This window comes from Lates calcarifer, linkage group LG12 (genome assembly GCF_001640805.2).
Source record: "Lates calcarifer isolate ASB-BC8 linkage group LG12, TLL_Latcal_v3, whole genome shotgun sequence".
NCBI lineage: Eukaryota > Metazoa > Chordata > Actinopteri > Centropomidae > Lates > Lates calcarifer.
In genome coordinates, this window is record NC_066844.1 from 20,642,411 (window position 1) to 20,661,267 (window position 18,857).

General features: G+C 40.5%; 2 protein-coding genes across 2 annotated transcripts; both read right to left on the reverse strand.

The window, feature by feature from the left end:
- Positions 1–265: 265 nt before the first annotated feature.
- suox (sulfite oxidase) lies at positions 266–12,637 on the reverse strand. Its single transcript, XM_018699104.2, is given in 6 exon segments — positions 266–2,212; positions 2,214–3,023; positions 5,309–5,578; positions 6,896–7,067; positions 7,396–7,466; positions 10,671–12,637. Coding segments are annotated over 5 exon segments (1,725 nt in total). The 5' UTR covers positions 7,455–7,466; positions 10,671–12,637; the 3' UTR covers positions 266–1,798.
- Positions 12,638–12,778: 141 nt separating this feature from the next.
- On the reverse strand, positions 12,779–17,164 carry mcrs1 (microspherule protein 1). The gene is made up of 14 exons (XM_018699105.2): positions 16,987–17,164; positions 16,087–16,241; positions 15,746–15,884; positions 15,496–15,660; positions 15,274–15,383; positions 15,042–15,150; positions 14,804–14,942; positions 14,477–14,552; positions 14,271–14,299; positions 13,922–14,014; positions 13,727–13,809; positions 13,551–13,638; positions 13,312–13,439; positions 12,779–13,220 (listed from the first exon to the last, which is right to left on the reverse strand). Exons 2-14 carry the CDS (start codon positions 16,239–16,241, stop codon positions 13,134–13,136), a joined length of 1,401 nt encoding a protein of 466 aa, XP_018554621.1. The 5' UTR covers positions 16,987–17,164; the 3' UTR covers positions 12,779–13,133.
- Between the last annotated feature and the right edge of the window lie 1,693 nt (positions 17,165–18,857).

Below are 18,857 nucleotides of genomic sequence, written 5' to 3' on the forward strand. Positions count from 1 at the left end.
GCAACAGGCGCCTCGGCACAGACATGTAAAGGCATCCACCACCACTTCTACATAAGAGCATGATTCAAAAAGACACAACAGCATTAGTTGTGTATGGTGGTTTTGTGTCTCTTTGCAGTCGCTTTGCATGTCTTTGTTGTGTATTCTTGAAGTAATTCTGCATCCCTCTATAGAGGTCTGATTGATTTTCCAACAGGAAATGCCAACAGTCATTTAAAACAGAAGCTCTGGCCCAAGAGATCATGGGACATAGGAAAAATACTACTGACAATAAAATATTTTCTTTAATTAATGCAGGAAAAACTGGATGTGATTTTGGCATGTTAAACTTACAGTACTTTTACAATGACATATAATCTTAGTACTACTCTCCTAATTAAAACCATTTATGATTTGTCTTTTATGAACAAGTAAAAACGGCAGCTTGACCTGGTTAATAGCCATTAAGTCAACATGTTTCATCAGCACAGTGAAATATAGAAATGGTTCATCACTGCAAAGGAGAGAAATACGTACACGAACGCGTGTACGCAAAACAACAGCCAATCTATGGTAAAGATACTCAGCAGTAACTGACTCAGAGGCCAGTGTAAAATTATTAGACCTCTTTATTCATCATCTTCAATGATAATGTTCATTTTACGGAAAAACATAGTGTAATCCGATGCTAACTGAGCAGCTTTGACACATTCAACTGACAATATATAAACTCAGATGAATTAACATTTATATGACAGAATCCTCCATGACTCTAATGAGGTAAACAAACAAGGTTTCTTTTGGAAAAGCTTTAAATATTACTTCTCCTCTATGTCCTGCTCTTTCTCTCTCCTTGCTAGGAGTCAACATTCAACTCTCGCCATCTTTCTCTAAATCATCATTCTTCACTCATCCCAGACACAAAGCACAAAGACCTGCCTGTTTTGACACAATGGGTCAAAACTGCGGTCAAGAAATGTCCAGACCTCTGCAACATGCTGTAGTCTAAACTTTAGACTAGACCTAGGTCTCCATGGTGGGGTCTGGTACTTCATACTAACTGTGAAACAGTGAGGGACAAACTGAGTGGCACCCCCAAGGCCACAGTTCACCTGTGATTTGCTGGCTAAAAGCAAGACCTGATGAGCTCGGCCACTGACAGTTCTTCAAGCTCCTCAAACTTCTACCATAAAAAGTTACTTTATTATTTTCTCTTTTTCATTGGTTATCTATAAGCAACGGCTGCAGATACAAAAAACTCACAATGTGATATGATATCTTAGATATTTCCAGTCTTGGTTAGCTCTCTAAAGAAAAGCAACTCCAGTACCCTTTATTTAAAGCGATAATAAACTCAAAACATCTCTTCAATTAGATTTCATTATATTGTCTAAAATGAGGCTTTTAAATTATGACAAACCTCTGTGCATCTTTAGTGTTAAAGAATGTCAACAAGGATTACAAAAATAAATGTTTTCTTTTCTACAAATCTCAGACTCATATGTTCAGTTAAGACCAAAGTAAGTGACTCATCACTTGATAAAACTGACCATCTTTTGGTTTAGTCATTTACAGCCTTTAGTTTTGTTGTTGAAAATCTTTCACATCTCACAGGCAACCAAACTGCATAAATACTTCAAGACTGTGTCAAAAAAAACCTGCTGTGGTTGTTGTAATACTTCAAAACGTTGTGCGTACTTTGTCTCTATGTTTTTTCTTTCTTTTGTATATTTTCCTGCTGAGCCCTAGTAACAGATTCATGCTCATTGTCCAATGACTCTGTACCAGGCGATGAAACTTCTGCATCAAACCACTGAGTCTATTCCTCATCTTTATCCTCTCTGATCTTCACCTTCACTCTGTGCCAGGCGTTACTCAGGACGCCCCTCAGGTTCCAGATGGGAGGCACTGTGTCTGGCTGCATGTTGTAGCTGTTGTCAACTGCCTTGCAAACTATCTCCAGCTCCTGAGCTTCAGGTGGAAGAGGAGCTGTCAACTCCCACAGCTTCCAGGCCCAGGCTCGTCCTGGCGGGGGTGAGGGCTCGGGAGCTACTCCCTTGTCGCTTGTCCTCAGCTGGGCCACCTGCCACGTCTTTCCTCCATCGAGGGAAACATCCACACGTACCACCTCTCTGCCGCCGCCGCTCCACGCGTAGCCCTTCACAGTCACCTCTTCTGCGCTGCGATCAACCACAACGCCGTCTGCCGGTGTGGTGATGGCGGACTGAATGGGCTAGCTCTTGGATGGCGGGAGCAGACTTGAAGTCCACGGTGTCCCAGTCCGTTCCGGGAGAGAAACCCTTGTAGTCGTTCTGCTGCCAGTGGCTGCTGCTCTCCTCTGCGCTCACTATGATCTTCCCAAGCCATTTGACGTTACGTGCGCCCACTGTGCCTGGTACCACGACGCGGACAGGGAAGCCGTGGTCGGCAGGAAGCTCCTCGCCGTTCATTTCATAAGCCAGCAGCACATCGCCTTCCTCGCTGACCGCCTTGTTTAGAGGGATGGAAGCGCCGTAGGTAGTGCCTGTCACATCCTTGTCCAGTCCTTCAAACTGAACATGGCGAGCCCACTTAGCCACATCTGGCCCGTAGCCGGCCGCCAGGAGCACGTCCCTGAGTTTAGCACCGCTCCATGTAGCATTACTGATTGCAGCAATGCCCCAGTTCAGTCCTTTCACCTGCTTGACCTTATTCATCTCAGAGCGGCGGTTACCTGCACACTGCAGCGTGGCAGTGATTGTGTGTTTGGGGAATCGAGTCTTCAAGTCTTCTAAAGACAGCGTGAGCTCTCCTCCAGGCAGCCCCTCCACATGGAGCCGATAAGAAGCCAGGTCCACCCGAGGAACTGGTAAGTGGTTTCTTTTGAAGAATATAGCAGAGGGGGTGATGTAGCTGTCGGAGAGGATTTCAGGAGGCGGCTCAGCGTTGAAGGGCTTGAGGTTGTTGATGCGCAAGACAGGGTGACGCTCTGGGTCAGACGAGTAGGGGTCAGATGATTTAAGTGCCTGCTGCTTCTTCTGGTCTTCTGCACTCAGCTCACCGACCTTGTATTAACCAAGGACACAAAAGCTGTATTAGACCACGTCAATGACATGATCCAGTCAAAGACAAAAAAATAAATAACATCAACTGAGCATTTTTCTCATTGGCCACATGAGGGAGTTCCAAGGTTTAACCTACAGCTTTATTTGTTTACAGTGCGGCAGTAGACCTTTTCATACTTGTCCTCTGTGATCAAATGCAAGATGGACAAAATAAACAACATGATCTACCCTGCATAAAATTCACAGATCTCTCCTAGTGACCCTAATAGGGTCAGAGAGAGCAGTGCCATAAAGTCATCAGTCTCTGTTTCAATCTCTCAAAGATTAAGAAAACATCAATGGATGTGTATTCCTGAGCTGGTGTTTTTGTTTTGTGATTAACATGTAATGGCAACCCTAAATCAAAACACTGAAAGGAAAACAACTTGGATTTTATTTTTGTACCGTCGCTGTAGCTATCATTTCTATGAGGTATGATAACAATGCACTCTTCCTCATTACTAACTAGGGTTGGGCGATGTCTATGGAACATTACAGTATAAATAATCAATTTAATATATTTTTCCTAAACACAAGATATTCTCAGTTAAATGTGCAGGGCGGGACAGTGAAAAACAGGAGAGTTTAATCTGTCATTTTTGATCCTCAGTTTTGCGATGCAAATAAAGATGTCCTGAGCTGATCCTAAGGATCGTTATCTAGGCATATCGCAATGGTGTGGTATCAGCTAAAATAACACAGAGCAAAATCTGACCATTCCATTACTGTACTCTACTGTGTTCTGTCCACCTCAATCTGATAATCCTCCATTTCTTCTCCTTTAGCCAGCCTCTACAGTGCAGCATCCACTGCATAAGCCAGTGAAAATCAGCATATGAAAGTGAAATATTAATTGGGCACAGCAGTGAGCCACAGCCTGAGAGTTCAGACACTGAGGCCAGAAAGATACAGATTCACTACACTCCAGCAATAATCATTGGCAGAGTAGTGTAGAAAACATTCTGCTGCAGCTTCTCATTTTAGCCGGCGCTGAGCGTCGCTTTCAGTGCTTATAATGACGAACGTCGCCGGCGAAGCGTCATATCAGCTGCCACTAATTAATGTTAATTCTGTCAGTATCTTGATGGCTGTTGTCTGTTCGTGTTCTCTCTGCAACCCCTTGTCCTTTCTTATCAAAGACATTTTGTTATGGAACATCACTGTAAAATCAGATATGAACCGAGCGTTTCTTTAATTCAAACAAATCCTATTAAGTGCGGCATCTTTTTTCTAGTGGATCGCGTCACTCTCGGGGGTGGCATTCTCCCAACTGAACTTTCATCATCATATAAATAATTTAAGATTTACAGACTTTATATTTTTGAACCATGACCCTCAGTATTTGGATCAAGAAGCTCATAAAAAATAAGGTGTGGTAGGTTAACTAGTTACAGTCAAGATACACGGGCTGTGAATGATGGCATCATCCATCGGCCAAACCCTATCACTAACAATAAGTCCAACGGGTCAAGAAACATGAGCAGTCAGATGATCAGACAGGTTTTAAACAAGGCAAGAGTTTATCTAGATTAGCTACAATATTATTTGGAGGTAAAACCAAAAGTGAGCCATTTTTTGCTACAGTAGGTCAAATTTGAATCGGGAAGTCGATCTGTCAACTGTGAAGGATATTTACAAAGTATGTAAACTATGAACAGTTTGGTTAATAAAACTTTACTAATACTTTTCACCTTTGTCTTCAAAATAAGTCTTATTACACGGGGGACTGTTTACTGCCTTCTAAGCATTCTCAGCAACTACTTAGGTGAACACAAACTGCTAGAACTGATGGCAGAGGCTTTGAAAATCTAATTTAAGTTGTAATGAACCATACCTCCCCAGTTACTGTTATTTTTTTGCGTCATGCTCCTGTGTTTTAGGTTTGGCTATGGTTGGTCAGTTGAATTCTGCAGCTGCAGAGCCCTGCAAGGTGAAGTTGCACTCAGGTATGTCATTATTAAGTTTCAAATGGAAGTCAAAGAGGATCAACACTTTGACTTGAGGCCTGCAGAATATTTCAACTACAAATGTCTACATGTAGGCTCACAAACATTGGCTATAGTGTTTGGTGCTCGCAGCCAGTGCTCGTCTCAGTTGTGTGTTAGACGCCATGTTTGAGGGAACTTGTTCCAACCACAGACCAGTTAACGTCTGCTGAAAAGACTTTTTTTCACGGAGGGTCTCCCATTGTTAATATTTTACTCATACCTCACTGTTTTCGTAGAAATGTTGGTGAGTGTGCCCACCTTGTATTCTGAGAGGATTTCTAGCACATGCTCCTGGTTGTGTACAGCATACAGTGCCCAAAAGGGTTCAAGGGCCCCACCAGCAGCCAACAAGATTTTATCCCCACCAGGGTGCATGGCAACAAACTTGGTGATGTCATAGACGCCACCTTTGTAAGTGACCCACACGCCATCCTCCAGAGAGCGGTGCTTTGTGACCTCTTCCTGGCTGTAGACGGGAAGAGAGGAGGTCTTCTCTATGGTCTGCACTCTGCTTTCTGCCCGTTCAGCCTGCAAGAGAGGAGAAACGAGAGTAGGAACTAACCAGTCTGACCAGAGTTAATTACCTCAAAATGTAATTGTGACTCTGTCTGGTCTTTTGTTTTCTGTCATTATCACTGCCATGAAACTACAGGCCTTAGAGTTAACTATGCAAACACAACACACTGGCCAGTGAGATGGCCTTTGTTTGTCTAGGCAGCAGCAGCATGTTACTGAGCTGTTAATGATTTTTAAAAATTATGTGAATTGCCCATTGGAGGATTAAGATAAAACAAAGTGGAACAGACAGCAAGAGCTTCTGAAGCAAATGCATTTATACTACTACTACTATTTCTATGACTACTACTGCAGAAACCGGTATTTTGCAGCATCATTGTGTTAATTATTAACACATTTACTGTATAAAAGAGAACTGAACTTCTATTTGGAAAAGTTAATGTTTTCTCACTGCACATGTGAGAGCTTAATGGATCAGCGGACATCATTTACAGTGTTTGAAGAGATGAAAATCATGTTTGCGCTTATGCTTACTGAGAAATAAATGAATCGATTTGTCCATCACTTTGGGATACAACAAAATCCACAATGTAAGTCTGTGTAACTGATAATAAACAAATGACATGATGAACTATTTAGGATGCAACTAAAACATTTATATATTAGTGGTAAGTCTGAGGAGCAGATGTCCTAATCCGTTCTTGGATTTCTTCAGTGTGAACTTCGTACGACTTCTCTTTCTTTCCTCTGAAGACATGAAGCTCAAGATGTGTGTGTGTGAGTCACATGAAATGTGGGAGTGAAAATTGGCAAATGAGCTGACAGAGTGAACCAAGAATATGACAGGTCACTGTCCTCACAGTAACTAGCAACAGGCCATAAAAGGGTGTGAGAGGGAACGCCAAATTCTTCTTTCCTGAATTTAATGTTATTGAACTACTTAAATTTGCTTAAAAAACACTTTTATAATTAAGACTGCTGTACAGAATGTTATTCTGTACATTTACACTGTGCAGATGTCATAAGCAGATCTCTAAAGCAACAAAGAAAAAAAAAATGAACAAAGCATGTGACAACCAGTGGGTTACAGAGCTGCAACTAAGTTTCATCTAAATCAATCTATTGATTATTGTTTTCTTGATTGTGTAGACTATAAGATGTTTAAAAAAAAGTCAAATGCCCATCACAACTTGCCACAACCAAAGTCATGTCTTCATATTGCTTGTTTTGTTGAATGACAATTAAAAAACACGTCTCATCGACATAATTTAGTCTTGGCACAACAAAAACAAATTAAACATTGACTGTCTTATCTTATCTGGTCCCAACCTTGTGCTGGTGGAAGCCATAAGCCAGTACAGCACCTGTACCAGCCAGCAGCCCGGCCAGGCCATGTCTCCAGCTGGGGCCATGGGTGCCCTGGTACGATCTCTGGTCGTCACTGCTGCTGCTGCTCCAGAGACGAACCGCATACGATCTCACAGCAGGAGCCACTTGATGCCTATGAAATGAAGAAAACTGTAAAAGCAATTCTTATGTATAACAAAGCAGAGCTCATTATGTGGTATGTGTCTAAGAATAACTACAATACTAGTGTATTCATAAAGTGTGGAATAAAGCAAAAAGTGAATGGACACCATAATCAGGGAATAGCAAACATAACTTGAGTTGACCATTTCAGAATCCTTCACCAAACCGTGACCTTTGACTGGGTGGAGCTAAGGCTGGACAAAACTACTACTTTGTCAGTGGCCAAGTGAATTTCATCAGCACATAAAATGTCAATTATAATACTTGTGACAAATGGTCATTTTGTTACAGTACTGTACCTCTGAGTGTTGAGAGGGCCAAATCCAGTCAGGCTGTGGCAGCGTCTGAGAAGCAGCATTGCATTGATGATCTAGGGAGAAATTGAGAAATCTGTATTGCCTGAAGTAGAGAGCTAACAGTTACTGTACCTTGACTACTATTTCTGTCTGTATGACTCATTGAGTGTGTCCTATTGGACTCAATTAATCTGTATCAAAAGATGTGATGTGCCACAACATGGCCATTTTTTGTTGCACTTTATTGTTAATTTTGCTGTCTGCAATTCTTCTCAAGCAACCAGGCCTCTGGGTTTGTATCAAATGCCACAGACTACAATGGCTGATTAACTCTCTATAATAGGTCTGCCAGCCAACTTGAGTATAAGAATAGAAAAGTGTGTATCTAGAACAGTAGTCCCCAAAATGTTGGCTGTGACCTGTGTTATTATGTATGTTATTCAATGTCTGAGCTGTGAGCAGTTCAACCCAACAGTTACTTTTGCTTCTCAGATTGTTTCATTTGGGTAATTTCTGTGGGCTTAAAGAGGAATAACAAAGGTTACTTAAGTCTTAAAATGAATATCATTTTGAGTTCCAGAAATGTTTTTTCTTTCATATCCAGTCAGTCATCTTGTGCCCTGCTGATTTATCTTTTGACCCTTTTGCAGGGTAACCAAGTTGGGAATCAAGAGCAGACAAACCTACCCTTCACAGAAAATATTTATCTTAGTTTAAACTAGTGGCTAATGTTTTTTTTCCCATCTAGATTTAAAGTACATAACTATCCCTGATTTAGAGTACGTAACCTTCTGACAATATGTCTTACATGTGCATATTGTCAGACTAGACAAATGTGGTAATTGTATAAGTTAACATCAGCTTGCAAAGACTTGTAACAGTCCTGCTGACACAGTGAATCTAACATAATGTGGCACTTTTTTAGGATATGTCGCCAAACCAGGTCTGTCTTTACAACGACCAACTAAACCTTTAAACCCTTCTACTCCTACTGATCTGACCAACCAGCTGTAACTTCAGCCTGCAAAACAACCAACCAGCTGAGGGGGAGTGAACAGAGAAAACACGGGAGGGCTGAGCCTCAGGTCCCTCTTCCCTAACCACAGTAGTGTTGATGTGTAGCTCCATGATAGTAAACAAGAACTGTTTTCCAGCATCTATTTAAGAAACTAGCTGATCTGTATAATCATCTGATGGGAAATGTAACTAAATGAGACTTTGCCTTCTGCTGTGCACAATTCCTTGACATTTTCACAATAATGAAACAAGTTATGATTCAATAATGAGTCCAGTCTGAACCAAGAAATGGTCCAAGTGTCTCTGGGCTTTAGGAAAAAATATCCAGGTGGGGACTACACTTTATGAGGCAAGACCTGTGACTGACTGTGACTGAGAGGCTGAAAGTTCACATAACTGTTAACTGGAGCATCAGTACAAAATTAACAGCACAGGCTTTACTTGAAGAAACAGTATGATGGAAATTTTAAGAGTCAGCTGCATGGATAAAGAAATGCAATGATTATATGTCACTCATAAAATGAAAGATAGCATATGGTGAGGCTCGGCTTTATCAACCAATTACACCTGCCTTATCACCACTGGCCATTAAGATTACTCTGGGTTATCTCCAAACAGTTTTCAGAGGCATTTACAAGAATGCTACCTAAATTGCTCTCCTTTCTTCCTGTTTTTGATTCGTCATTTTCGGTGAGAGAAAACAGGTGCTCTTTCAGGAAAAGGAATGATAAAATCGAGCCATATGTTGAAATAGTCTAAAATTTTGATTGTGTTCACTGACAGACAGTGAATGCAGCGAAAAGGTAAACACGTGGGTTCATTTAAAGCGTCTGGACGTTGGAGGGATAAATGTTATGTTCGTTAGTCCGTAAAGTTAAATCTGACATTACAGCCCTTCATAGTCGTCATTCCCATCATTATCCTCATGGCTAACTTAGCTAACACTCAGGTTAGCAAGCTCACCACCGGTGGCCCGCCTGTCCGACTCCACGTACGCATTCACGTATATTAATAAAGAAGAAACATTTAAAATAGTCTAAACATCTTCATCTAAACCAAACCAAACTATCACTACTCACTTCTGCTGTATCAGTTGCCTGCTTGTGCCCATATGCTCTCCCCGCGGACGACGCTGTCTGATGTTAGCCACCGACTCTCAGCTTCCGATTTGGCAGTTAAGGGGAAAGTTAAGGGAAACTTAACTGACAGCGCTGAGCGACCGATTCCTCTTGACTGTTGTAACAGCGTGTATGCATTTTAAACAAACCCTTAACACCTTAAATTCACTTTCAAATTCACGAAACCGTCATTTAATTGGTAAAAATGGAAACGACCATATTTCACTGCTTTTTTTTTTTCAAGCCTACGCCGCATTGGATCAGATCCAGATCAAAAAGGGCTATGTTTAAACTGGTTAGATGTGGTCTAGATTATTCCACAGAGGCTAAGGACCCTTCAAAACAATATTTCAGATTTGGGAGACCTTTAAATTAATTGTAAAAAACCAAGAGATATCGTTTTTAGACATAAAAAAGCTGTGAAATCTCCCTTGACTCTCGGTGTCGATTTCCAAGATGCACCACCCAAACTTCTGCCCACCTTATTCAGCTCTGAAACGTTACACAAACACTGATCGTGGGGCGTTCAAGGCAACTAGTACGTATATCTCTCAGCCTCTACCCAAAAGGTTTGTACTGAAGAGATGAGCCACGTATTTCTACAATATAATCAGGTTAAAATACGTAACACGTTGTAAAACAACCGTTTGGATGAATTAATTATTAGAGCTAATAAATCGCTTAATAAAGCTGTATATCAGTTTCACGCCATTGGGGACAAATATTGAGTCGCACCACTTCCCACCAGGAAAAGGGCTGCAGAGTTATCTGGAACAAAATTATTAGCAAATAATTAAGCAGTCGTTAATTTGTTATCACAATTTATGATCACATTGCTACCAACTGAACAAAGAGACACAGTTTGCTGATTTACCAAGTTCGGCGAACCGTGAACGCACCTGAATTTACAGGGTAAACACAGGGTGAGCGCGCTGCTGGTTTGTTTACATAATGTTATCAACTGACACGGATGATAATGTAATATTGCATAGAATGCATAAAAACACGAGCCCACCAACCATATGACAAGCAGCCACACTCTTTAAGGATGGTCTGAGACAAGCCTGCATTACACAACTCTCACATCAGACAACCTGAAGATAATCAGAGAAGTAAATGCAAAAGTGTCAGCAGTTGACTCACATGGAAAAAACAAAGATGTAGATTTCGTTTTCCACTGAGCCTTCAGAAAGGACAAACGTGACGCCAGTGCACGGACGCCAGTGAAGTTAAACACAGAAACAGGCAGCAATGACAAAAGTGTTCCTTCCTATATGGAAGTGCTCCTGCCTGGCATCACTTGTCAGCAGGAGTCTACGAGTAAGTCTTTATCAGACTTTATTGCTGCCGGTGAGATATGAGTCGCTGCTGGGACAATGCAAGGTGGAGGAAGTGTCTGATGGAAGACAAATTAGCTGTTAACAAAAGTGAAAGTCAGGAGTCATTCCTCCACACTGCAATTGTTTTCATTTTAGCTTTCTTTTTTTTAAATTAGCATTCTTACATAGGCCTCTCCATAGTGTTTTCAGATGCATTTTTATGAGAAACTCAGTTTCTGCCAAGTTGCTGCCAGTGCCACTCTTCTCTGCTTGACAGTAAATATTTTTTTAAAAACATGAATGCGGCAGTGATGCACTGAAGTTACACAATACACCTCTAATTAAATTACGCAACACAATTATTACTGAAAGGAAGAGATACAGACTCAGAAACCTGCACATCTTGAAGGCATTTCACACTGAAGCTCCCACAGTTTCTTCTGTGTCTGTGTCAACATAACAGAGAGCAGGAAGATTGACAAGAGGTTAAAAGAAACCCCACCAATACAGTGAAAACAGTTTTTATCCTGAAATGACACATATTTGAGAAGCAGAATATTACAACAGAACTGTGTGGATTTGACCACTGTTGTGTAAAATGTGGCTGAGAATTGTCTATTCCTAGTGCCAGGTTGTTTTCACTGGATTCCAGTGAAAACATAACCTGTGGCACATGCTGGGTTAGGATTGAGTTGCTATGGGAACACCAGATTCACTGTCTGTGTTTTGGGGACAATATTTCCAGCTCCCCTGGTACATTTTTCTTAACAGTCAGGTATATTTTCTTATGTATTATGGGTAATAATATATGCAGGTAACAAGGACTTATTAGTTATCCTGGTCATTTCTACGGGTGTTTAGTTTGTTCATTGTCCTTAATTCTCTCCGACACCTCCAGGTTAGTGACTTTGTGAATGGACCAGAACAGCCTGTTGCACATTGAAAGTTTGCAGACTAAACATTCCTTAAGCTCAGAGGGGAGGGACAGATCTGTCAGATACTTACACATACTGTATAATACCGGCCAACACCTGCTCAAACTTTACACACACCTCCAATAATGTGTGTAGTTTTTGCAGTTGGGTGCAATCTGTTGATGTCCTAGAGCTTTAAATGTCTTTCATATCCTGGGTATTTTGTTGTGGAATTCCCTTAAATCTAAGTTTAATGCCATATTTCTGAATAATGTTGTTCCAAGGTGTTTATGCATTTTATGTGTAACTACAGTAATTACCTTGAGATGAGTAATTAGTATTTCAGCATGAACAGCCCAGAAGAATTACAGACATTTTCAGAATAGAGGTTCAACGAATTAAGTGAAAGAGGAGTTAGTGTCACAGTGTGTAGTGTATTTGCCTCTCTGTGGAAAAATGATGTCACTTGTGTGCAGATTTAAAACCTGGAATAGTACCCTCTCTGTCTGTTTCTACAGGGCTCTCTAGCACTACCTACTGTCAGTGTGAATTATTATTAATTATTACTACAGTTAAAATCAGAGTATAGCTTATACAAAATACAGTACAACTGATATATCAATATGAGTATATACTAGACTTGGTTCAAGAGGTGATTTCCTATAATAGGATGCATAATCTCTTAACACATTCAGTCTCACTGTTGTATTAAAACACTGCCTGTTTGTATGTTAAAAATTGAAGAATCGTCTGAGAGTTGAATTAACTGCCCACTCTACGTGTAGGCAGTAGCACTCAGTGGTGCTCTGGGGGTCACATGATAATAAAGTGGTCTTTCATTTCAGCGCTTCCAAGTGTCTGAAGCATATTGTTTCCATGTGCTTTTCTGTTGCTATTTTCTTATTTTTAGCAGCTAGACAGATGACAGAAACCTTCCGTACTGCAGGATATGTTGTTTCTCACAGTGCAGTTTTTTGTTGTTTCAGCAGTAGACTGGACTGTAGAGAACTTCAGAACATTGTGTATACAAGTTTAATATTTTGAAAAAGCTTTACTACAGAATTTAAATACAATATTCTGAAAAACTGGAAAAACAAGGCTACCATGAGAGTATCTACATTACAACATGAAAATTGCTCAAACACCAAGTAAAAACCTGTTACCGTTTGGCTCCAGGATTTAGCTGTAGCCCGTTTACAATTCACATTTCAGGTTAACATGGCTGCCGTCAGTCCGATTCTTGGTAACACTGCCGTGCTCTGTGAGAATAGCTGTTAATCATTGTTGTACACAGAATGACTGACCGGTCCATTTGTCTGCTAGTATGTCCTGTCCTGTCTTGTATATGGATTCCTCTGCTGGATGGCTGACATTCACTGCTGTGTCATCTTGGCTGCTTCAGCTTTTATTAGTGAGATGAGTTCCAGGTTAATTAGAAACACAAAGCGAAGGCCTGCAATCTGAAGAGACAGATACAGTTTGCTCAGTACCTCTCGAACATATCAGGGCAGTTTAATGTGAAATCTTATACATCTTAACTGGACCACACACCTCCACCACTGAGTTGTTATTGAGTTTCCACTTGTTGCCCGACAGGACTGGTCTGCCATCGATGTAGATGGGTCGTCTGCCCTCATTGGCGATGAAGAAATCGCCATTATTCTTCAGTTTAATGATTCCTGTTCACATCAATACATGCAATAACCATAATTTGCAGATGATTTGGTAGACACAGGAAAATATTTTTAAGTTATTTTATATGCAGTCTGACAATGTATGAGTTTAATCACCTTGTTTTCTTGATATTTTCCAGGCAGGTCCCTCTAGCGACAGATCTACATCAATCTGTTTGTCCTTGGTTGCCCGGCCCAACGTAATCTGTGTAACATTAATCAAAAATTTGTGATCAGTATCACAGTGAAAGTACTTCTTCACAAAGAAATCCGTTTCACTGAAGATTACTGACCTCTCGTGATCTCATGAGGTAGCGTACCATTCGTCCCCGTAGTGCTGCCAGCGTCTGGTTGTCAAAGTCAGGCATGCTCATCCCTGGTGACACAGACACACATGAACACATATGAGTTCCACCAGACCAGATCTCTAAAACAAACACACGGTTAACAGCCGCCTGCTTGTGCTTGGCGAATGAAATTTTTCACACCTGTGATACTGTCGACGAGAACCTGCCAACGAGGCAACTCCTGCTCTAACTGTCTGATCTCCCTTTTCTGGTGGCGATCAGAAATCATCAGCTCTGAAAAGTAAGAGAGGGAAAATTATCATTCACATTGTACAGTGACAATAAAATCCATTAGGACATTTCTGGCTGTTTACTGCCTGTACAATAACAACTTGAACCTCAGCTGAACTGCACTGTGATTTTCAGCTTTGCCATTTGGCTAAATGACGAAACTTCTGCTTGTCCTCCTTTCACAAGTTACATGTCCACTGTAACTTTTGTTTTGCAGGATGAATTGTATTCAACTTGTTTCTCTATAGCAATTTCTTACCATGTTCCAAAACTTCATCTCTGCTCTCCCTGTGTGAAAAGAAATGCGATATGCATTGAAAATACAGGGACATACAATATTTTACTGAGAAGATGGAAAATAATTTTTGTGTTATCCTTTGCCACACACACACAGACACTCAAACGTGAACTCTTAACAGCAACAAAAACATAAGATGAATACTGCAAAATGAAAGATTGTCTTACTTTAACTTCACATCATCAACCATCTGCTCAGCATCAGAGAAGTTGAGGACCTGGTCACCTTTGGGCAGAGGCTGGACTGAAACACACAAACAAAACAAACAAGAATATTACATACAGAGCTCATCACATTGTTTCATAAAACCAAAACCAGTGGCTTTCTAATACATCACACTTAAATGTCTCATATAAATATTCAGTAAACTGTAAGGTCATCTGAATCATAATCTTCATTTACAACAAATACCTGCATACTCTGCTTAATCCTGTAAGACGCCATTATAGCCTGATTTCTACAGGTTTGTATCTGTAACGCGCAATTAAACTCACCACTCTGGTCATCCAATAGGTAATACTGCTTTAACAGCTGCCAGTGCACCAGCAGGCTCTTGGGAGTGCGAGATGGGTGAAAGACACCCGGGTGTTTGCTCAGAAGCTCCTGGAATACGTCCAGTTTGGGCTGACTAGTCTGTTCAATGACAAATGTAATACAAAACCAGTTGTGAGGACAGAAGTGTAATCTTATGAGATGATCACACAATGTTCTTGAAGTAACAATTTCACATACTGAACCGATCTTGGCCAGCAGTGCCTCCTCAGCTTGACTAAAGAGAGCTTTACTCTGAATCGCTGCAATGGCCTCTGGGTGAAGCTGCCTCATGGCCTGCCATGCCAACCTAACCAGACAGACAACAGAGAGAACAAGGTAAAAGGTAATGAAAGGGTTAGGGTGTCAACAAAAAGTGACATGCAGAAACTTGGAAGGGGAGGTAAAGTTGGTGGCTGCTTAAGTTTCTTACTTTGAGATCACAGGATCGTACAGCAGAGCGTACCACCTCTCTTTGATTTCCCGCAAAGTGAAACGGCAGCTGAACTTGACTCCCAGATGAACAGAAGTTAGATCTGTGGTCTAGAGAGAGATAAACAGAAACGCAGATTTATAGTGTGCATGCCCCACACCTGTGCTTCATGTTCAATATTCATCTTTAAGAACAATGATTTAAATTTTTTGCGCTACTCACCTGCAACACTGCATTTATAAGGAGCAGATCATCAGTGGGTTTCCATCTTCCCAGATCTTTAGTGATATGTAGAGGTTGTTTGCTTTTCTTCACTCTTTTGGTGATAGGTGCAGGGTTTATTACCATGGTGAGGGGTGGTGTGAGAGCGGCTCCTGATTTTGTGACCTGATGAAGTGCATCAAAGACACAAAAATCATCCATCAAAGCCTCTGCAAACTCTCTGAGTAAATGCGTTTATGGTCATACATACCTTTTTTTTCTCAGTAGATGAAGGTTCACTCCCTGAACAGCGGACAGGCTCTATGACAGGGGGGCCTTTGACTCTGCTAGATGACTTCACAAGACTGCTTTCTACCAGCTCATCGTCAAACTTCTTCCTCTTTATTGACCTGAGGACATTATTTTGTCAAAAATGTATAAAGCAATTCTTTTTTAAATAAATATTCACTAAAGCAACACTACATCAAATATTTTTATTAGCGATAAACTGCACATTTACTTCCTATTTACTTATGAATCTAATCTTATGAGTCTTGCTGCCAATAAAGCTAGTATGCAGCTGGGTTGATGGTACAAGGAAATATATCAAACCTGGAGGAACTTCTGCGTTTGGGAACACCACTGCCAAATGCTTGTGTTGCAGTCCTTTTCACATCTTTTACTCCAAGCGACTCCTCATCCTCAGACCTACTCTGGGCACCAGCTAATGCCACAGATGCACCAACTACAGGGTCACCTGCTTGCATCTGTTAAGTCACAACATGAAACACATCAGAAAAGAATTGATAAATGTCGCTGTTTCACACAGTTGCACAGAGTTCGTAGACCATAAACGTCAGCTTATTCCAGGTTGCACACCAATATACAATGTAAATATAGCGACATCTTTTTTGAAAGAGCAGCTGACAGAAGAGGGTTTCGCGATTATGAGATGAGGCATCTCACTTTGCAACGTATTACATGCAGTTTTTAGTCCAAACTAGTTGAGAGAAAATAAAGTAAGGTATTGCCTTTACCACAACCTAACAACACAAAACGTCAACATGATGTTTCAACTTTAGCTTAAATAGAAACACAAGGTACAAGCTCGGACTACGCCTCACAGAAAAGTAATGCATCCACAGTATTACTTTACAGTTTGGTGAGGTCTATTCTCAGGCTTTCTGGTGTTTTTGTTTAGCAGTTATGTGAGTCAGGGGAATTGGAAAGCTAAACGAATTAGCCGCGTCTTTTGTTTACATCCAACGTTTGCGGTAGCCTCTCCTTCAAAGTTAAAAATTTTGTATGAAATTAGTTAAAGTGTCGGACACGATGGCTAGCCTAGACAACACTGCAGCACAATCTGTTTGATTATCCAGCATAATTTGATCAAAATAACGCTGGTTTATGTTGGCTAGTTAGCATTAGCTTAGCTAACACAACGTTCTCACGGTAGCTGGAGTCAGTTCATTAGCGAGCTAATACAGGCAGCTACCTAGTCTTGTGACCCACCTTTCCTTGGTATTTTCCTCCGTTGTGATATCTGACCCGTTTTCCAGAGTCTGTAAAGTCTATTTGTGCCTTCTGTCAACACCTTGTTCCCTAGCTACATGGCTAACTGGCTACATGAATTTGACGTTTGCATGTTAGCATTAGCTTCTCTGCTGTTTTCTTCCGGTGAGGTTTGGGCGCGCAGCTTTACCGCCGCCTCCTGGACAGGAGTTTAGAAGTGGATGTGCACATAAATAATGTACACGTGACCTATTCTAAGTATTCCAAACTGACCGACTTTTTCTGGACAAACTTAAAACCTGTTAGGTTTTTCATGCAAGTATTTTGGCCACTTAACCATTGGGTATGTATGTACTTCTGTAAACAATAGTCAAACATCCCATCAACTAATGTTTCCTCATGGTAGGAATTGTTGGGTCTCTCTGTTAATATAATGAGTACGGTCTAGGCCTGCTTTATATGAAAAATGCCCTAAGATAACTTCTGTTGTGATTTTATATAAATAAAATTGTATTGAACTGAACTTTTTCCTTATTTAATTAAAATAAGTTGGTATTTATCAAATGTGATATTGTCATGATGTCATTGCTCCCTTAGTAGTACTACTACTGCTACTATAAGTACTTATACTTGTGGCTCCATGTACACTCAGTTTATAGTTAATTAGATACACTGAAAGTAACTGAAGTTAATGTAGTCTAATACAGCAGTCGTGCAACTTCACTTAAGTTATAATGTTCAGTTTGTATTGGGAATGTTTTAAGTAAGTGTTGATTCAACTTTATGGTCATTTTGGAGGATATATAGGACATATAGGACAGGTGTTTTTATTATTTTGTTCACCCTATTTATATCAATGTTGGACTGTTGTTTTGTACTGTTGTAGAATGCATTAATTTAGCTAGATGTACTTCAGAAACTACAGACTGAGTGTATGTTTAATTGTCAATAGAATTTATTAACATATAATTTGAAATAAACAGATTGATAGACAACAACAGATCATAATATACTGATTTAAAGTAAACTCTCTGTCTCCTCTTACATTTCAGTAATCCAAGAACCAGCTCTAGCATTATAAAAGACCATGGAGGCACCACAGGAAATGGTGCTGTTATACTGACAGGGCTATTCTTAATAACATAGTTTATTGCTTTTTTTTAACGTACAAGACCAACCACAGCTAAGTTGGTGTGTTTTTTTTTTTAACCTTTTCCCAATAGGAATTTAAATTTTTTCCAGTGTAGCTGTATGGTTTTTCCAGTGCTTGTGGAGGTTTACCCAGTACAGGGTCACAGAAGCAGCATTTCTCTAAACTTTACAGTCCATTTCTCCACAGTCAAATATTGACCTTCAGTCTTTAGCTTCTCACTACTTGTCAAACTTCTAATAAGTGCAGTGCAGAGAACTAAAATACATAAATGTGAATACCACAAGAAATGTTTCAAGCCCACGGGAACTCATTCACAGTAGGCATCTACAGATAATAAATTAAACTTTTGAGGCGGACCTTCAGTTTTAAGTTAATCATACTTGCTGCCTGTCTCAAGGACAGGTAGATGTGATGAACGAGGCAACGGAGTGATTTTTGTCCAGATTATCGACCTGCAGCTGCTCCACCACTGCTCACACTCAGTCCACATGTCACACAGGAACTTTGATACTCAGCGTTGTCTTTCTTAGAATTTACTGCCTACGTGCCTGGTGGTTGTTCACTGGCATCAAACTAATGACTGTTACAAAGTGTTTGATGGGTTAGACCTAATCTGATGCAGCTGATGGTGTTAAAGGAGATTCAAATGCTGAGTTAGCACAAAAGAAGCAAGTGATATTATGAATATAAACAGGAATCTCAATGATTAGCCCAAATA

What these genes read in the sequence shown, in the direction of transcription:
- mcrs1 (XM_018699105.2), bottom strand. Translation starts at nt 16,241, where the DNA reads ATGCAAGCAGGTGACCCTGTAGTTGGTGCATCTGTGGCATTAGCTGGT. An exon ending in AGATGAAGTTTTGGAACATG is followed by an intron (nt 14,015 to 14,270) that starts GTAAGAAATTGC and finishes CTTACTTTTCAG; the next exon opens with AGCTGATGATTTCTGATCGC. An exon ending in TCTCGTCGACAGTATCACAG is followed by an intron (nt 13,810 to 13,921) that starts GTGTGAAAAATT and finishes CTGTGTCACCAG; the next exon opens with GGATGAGCATGCCTGACTTT.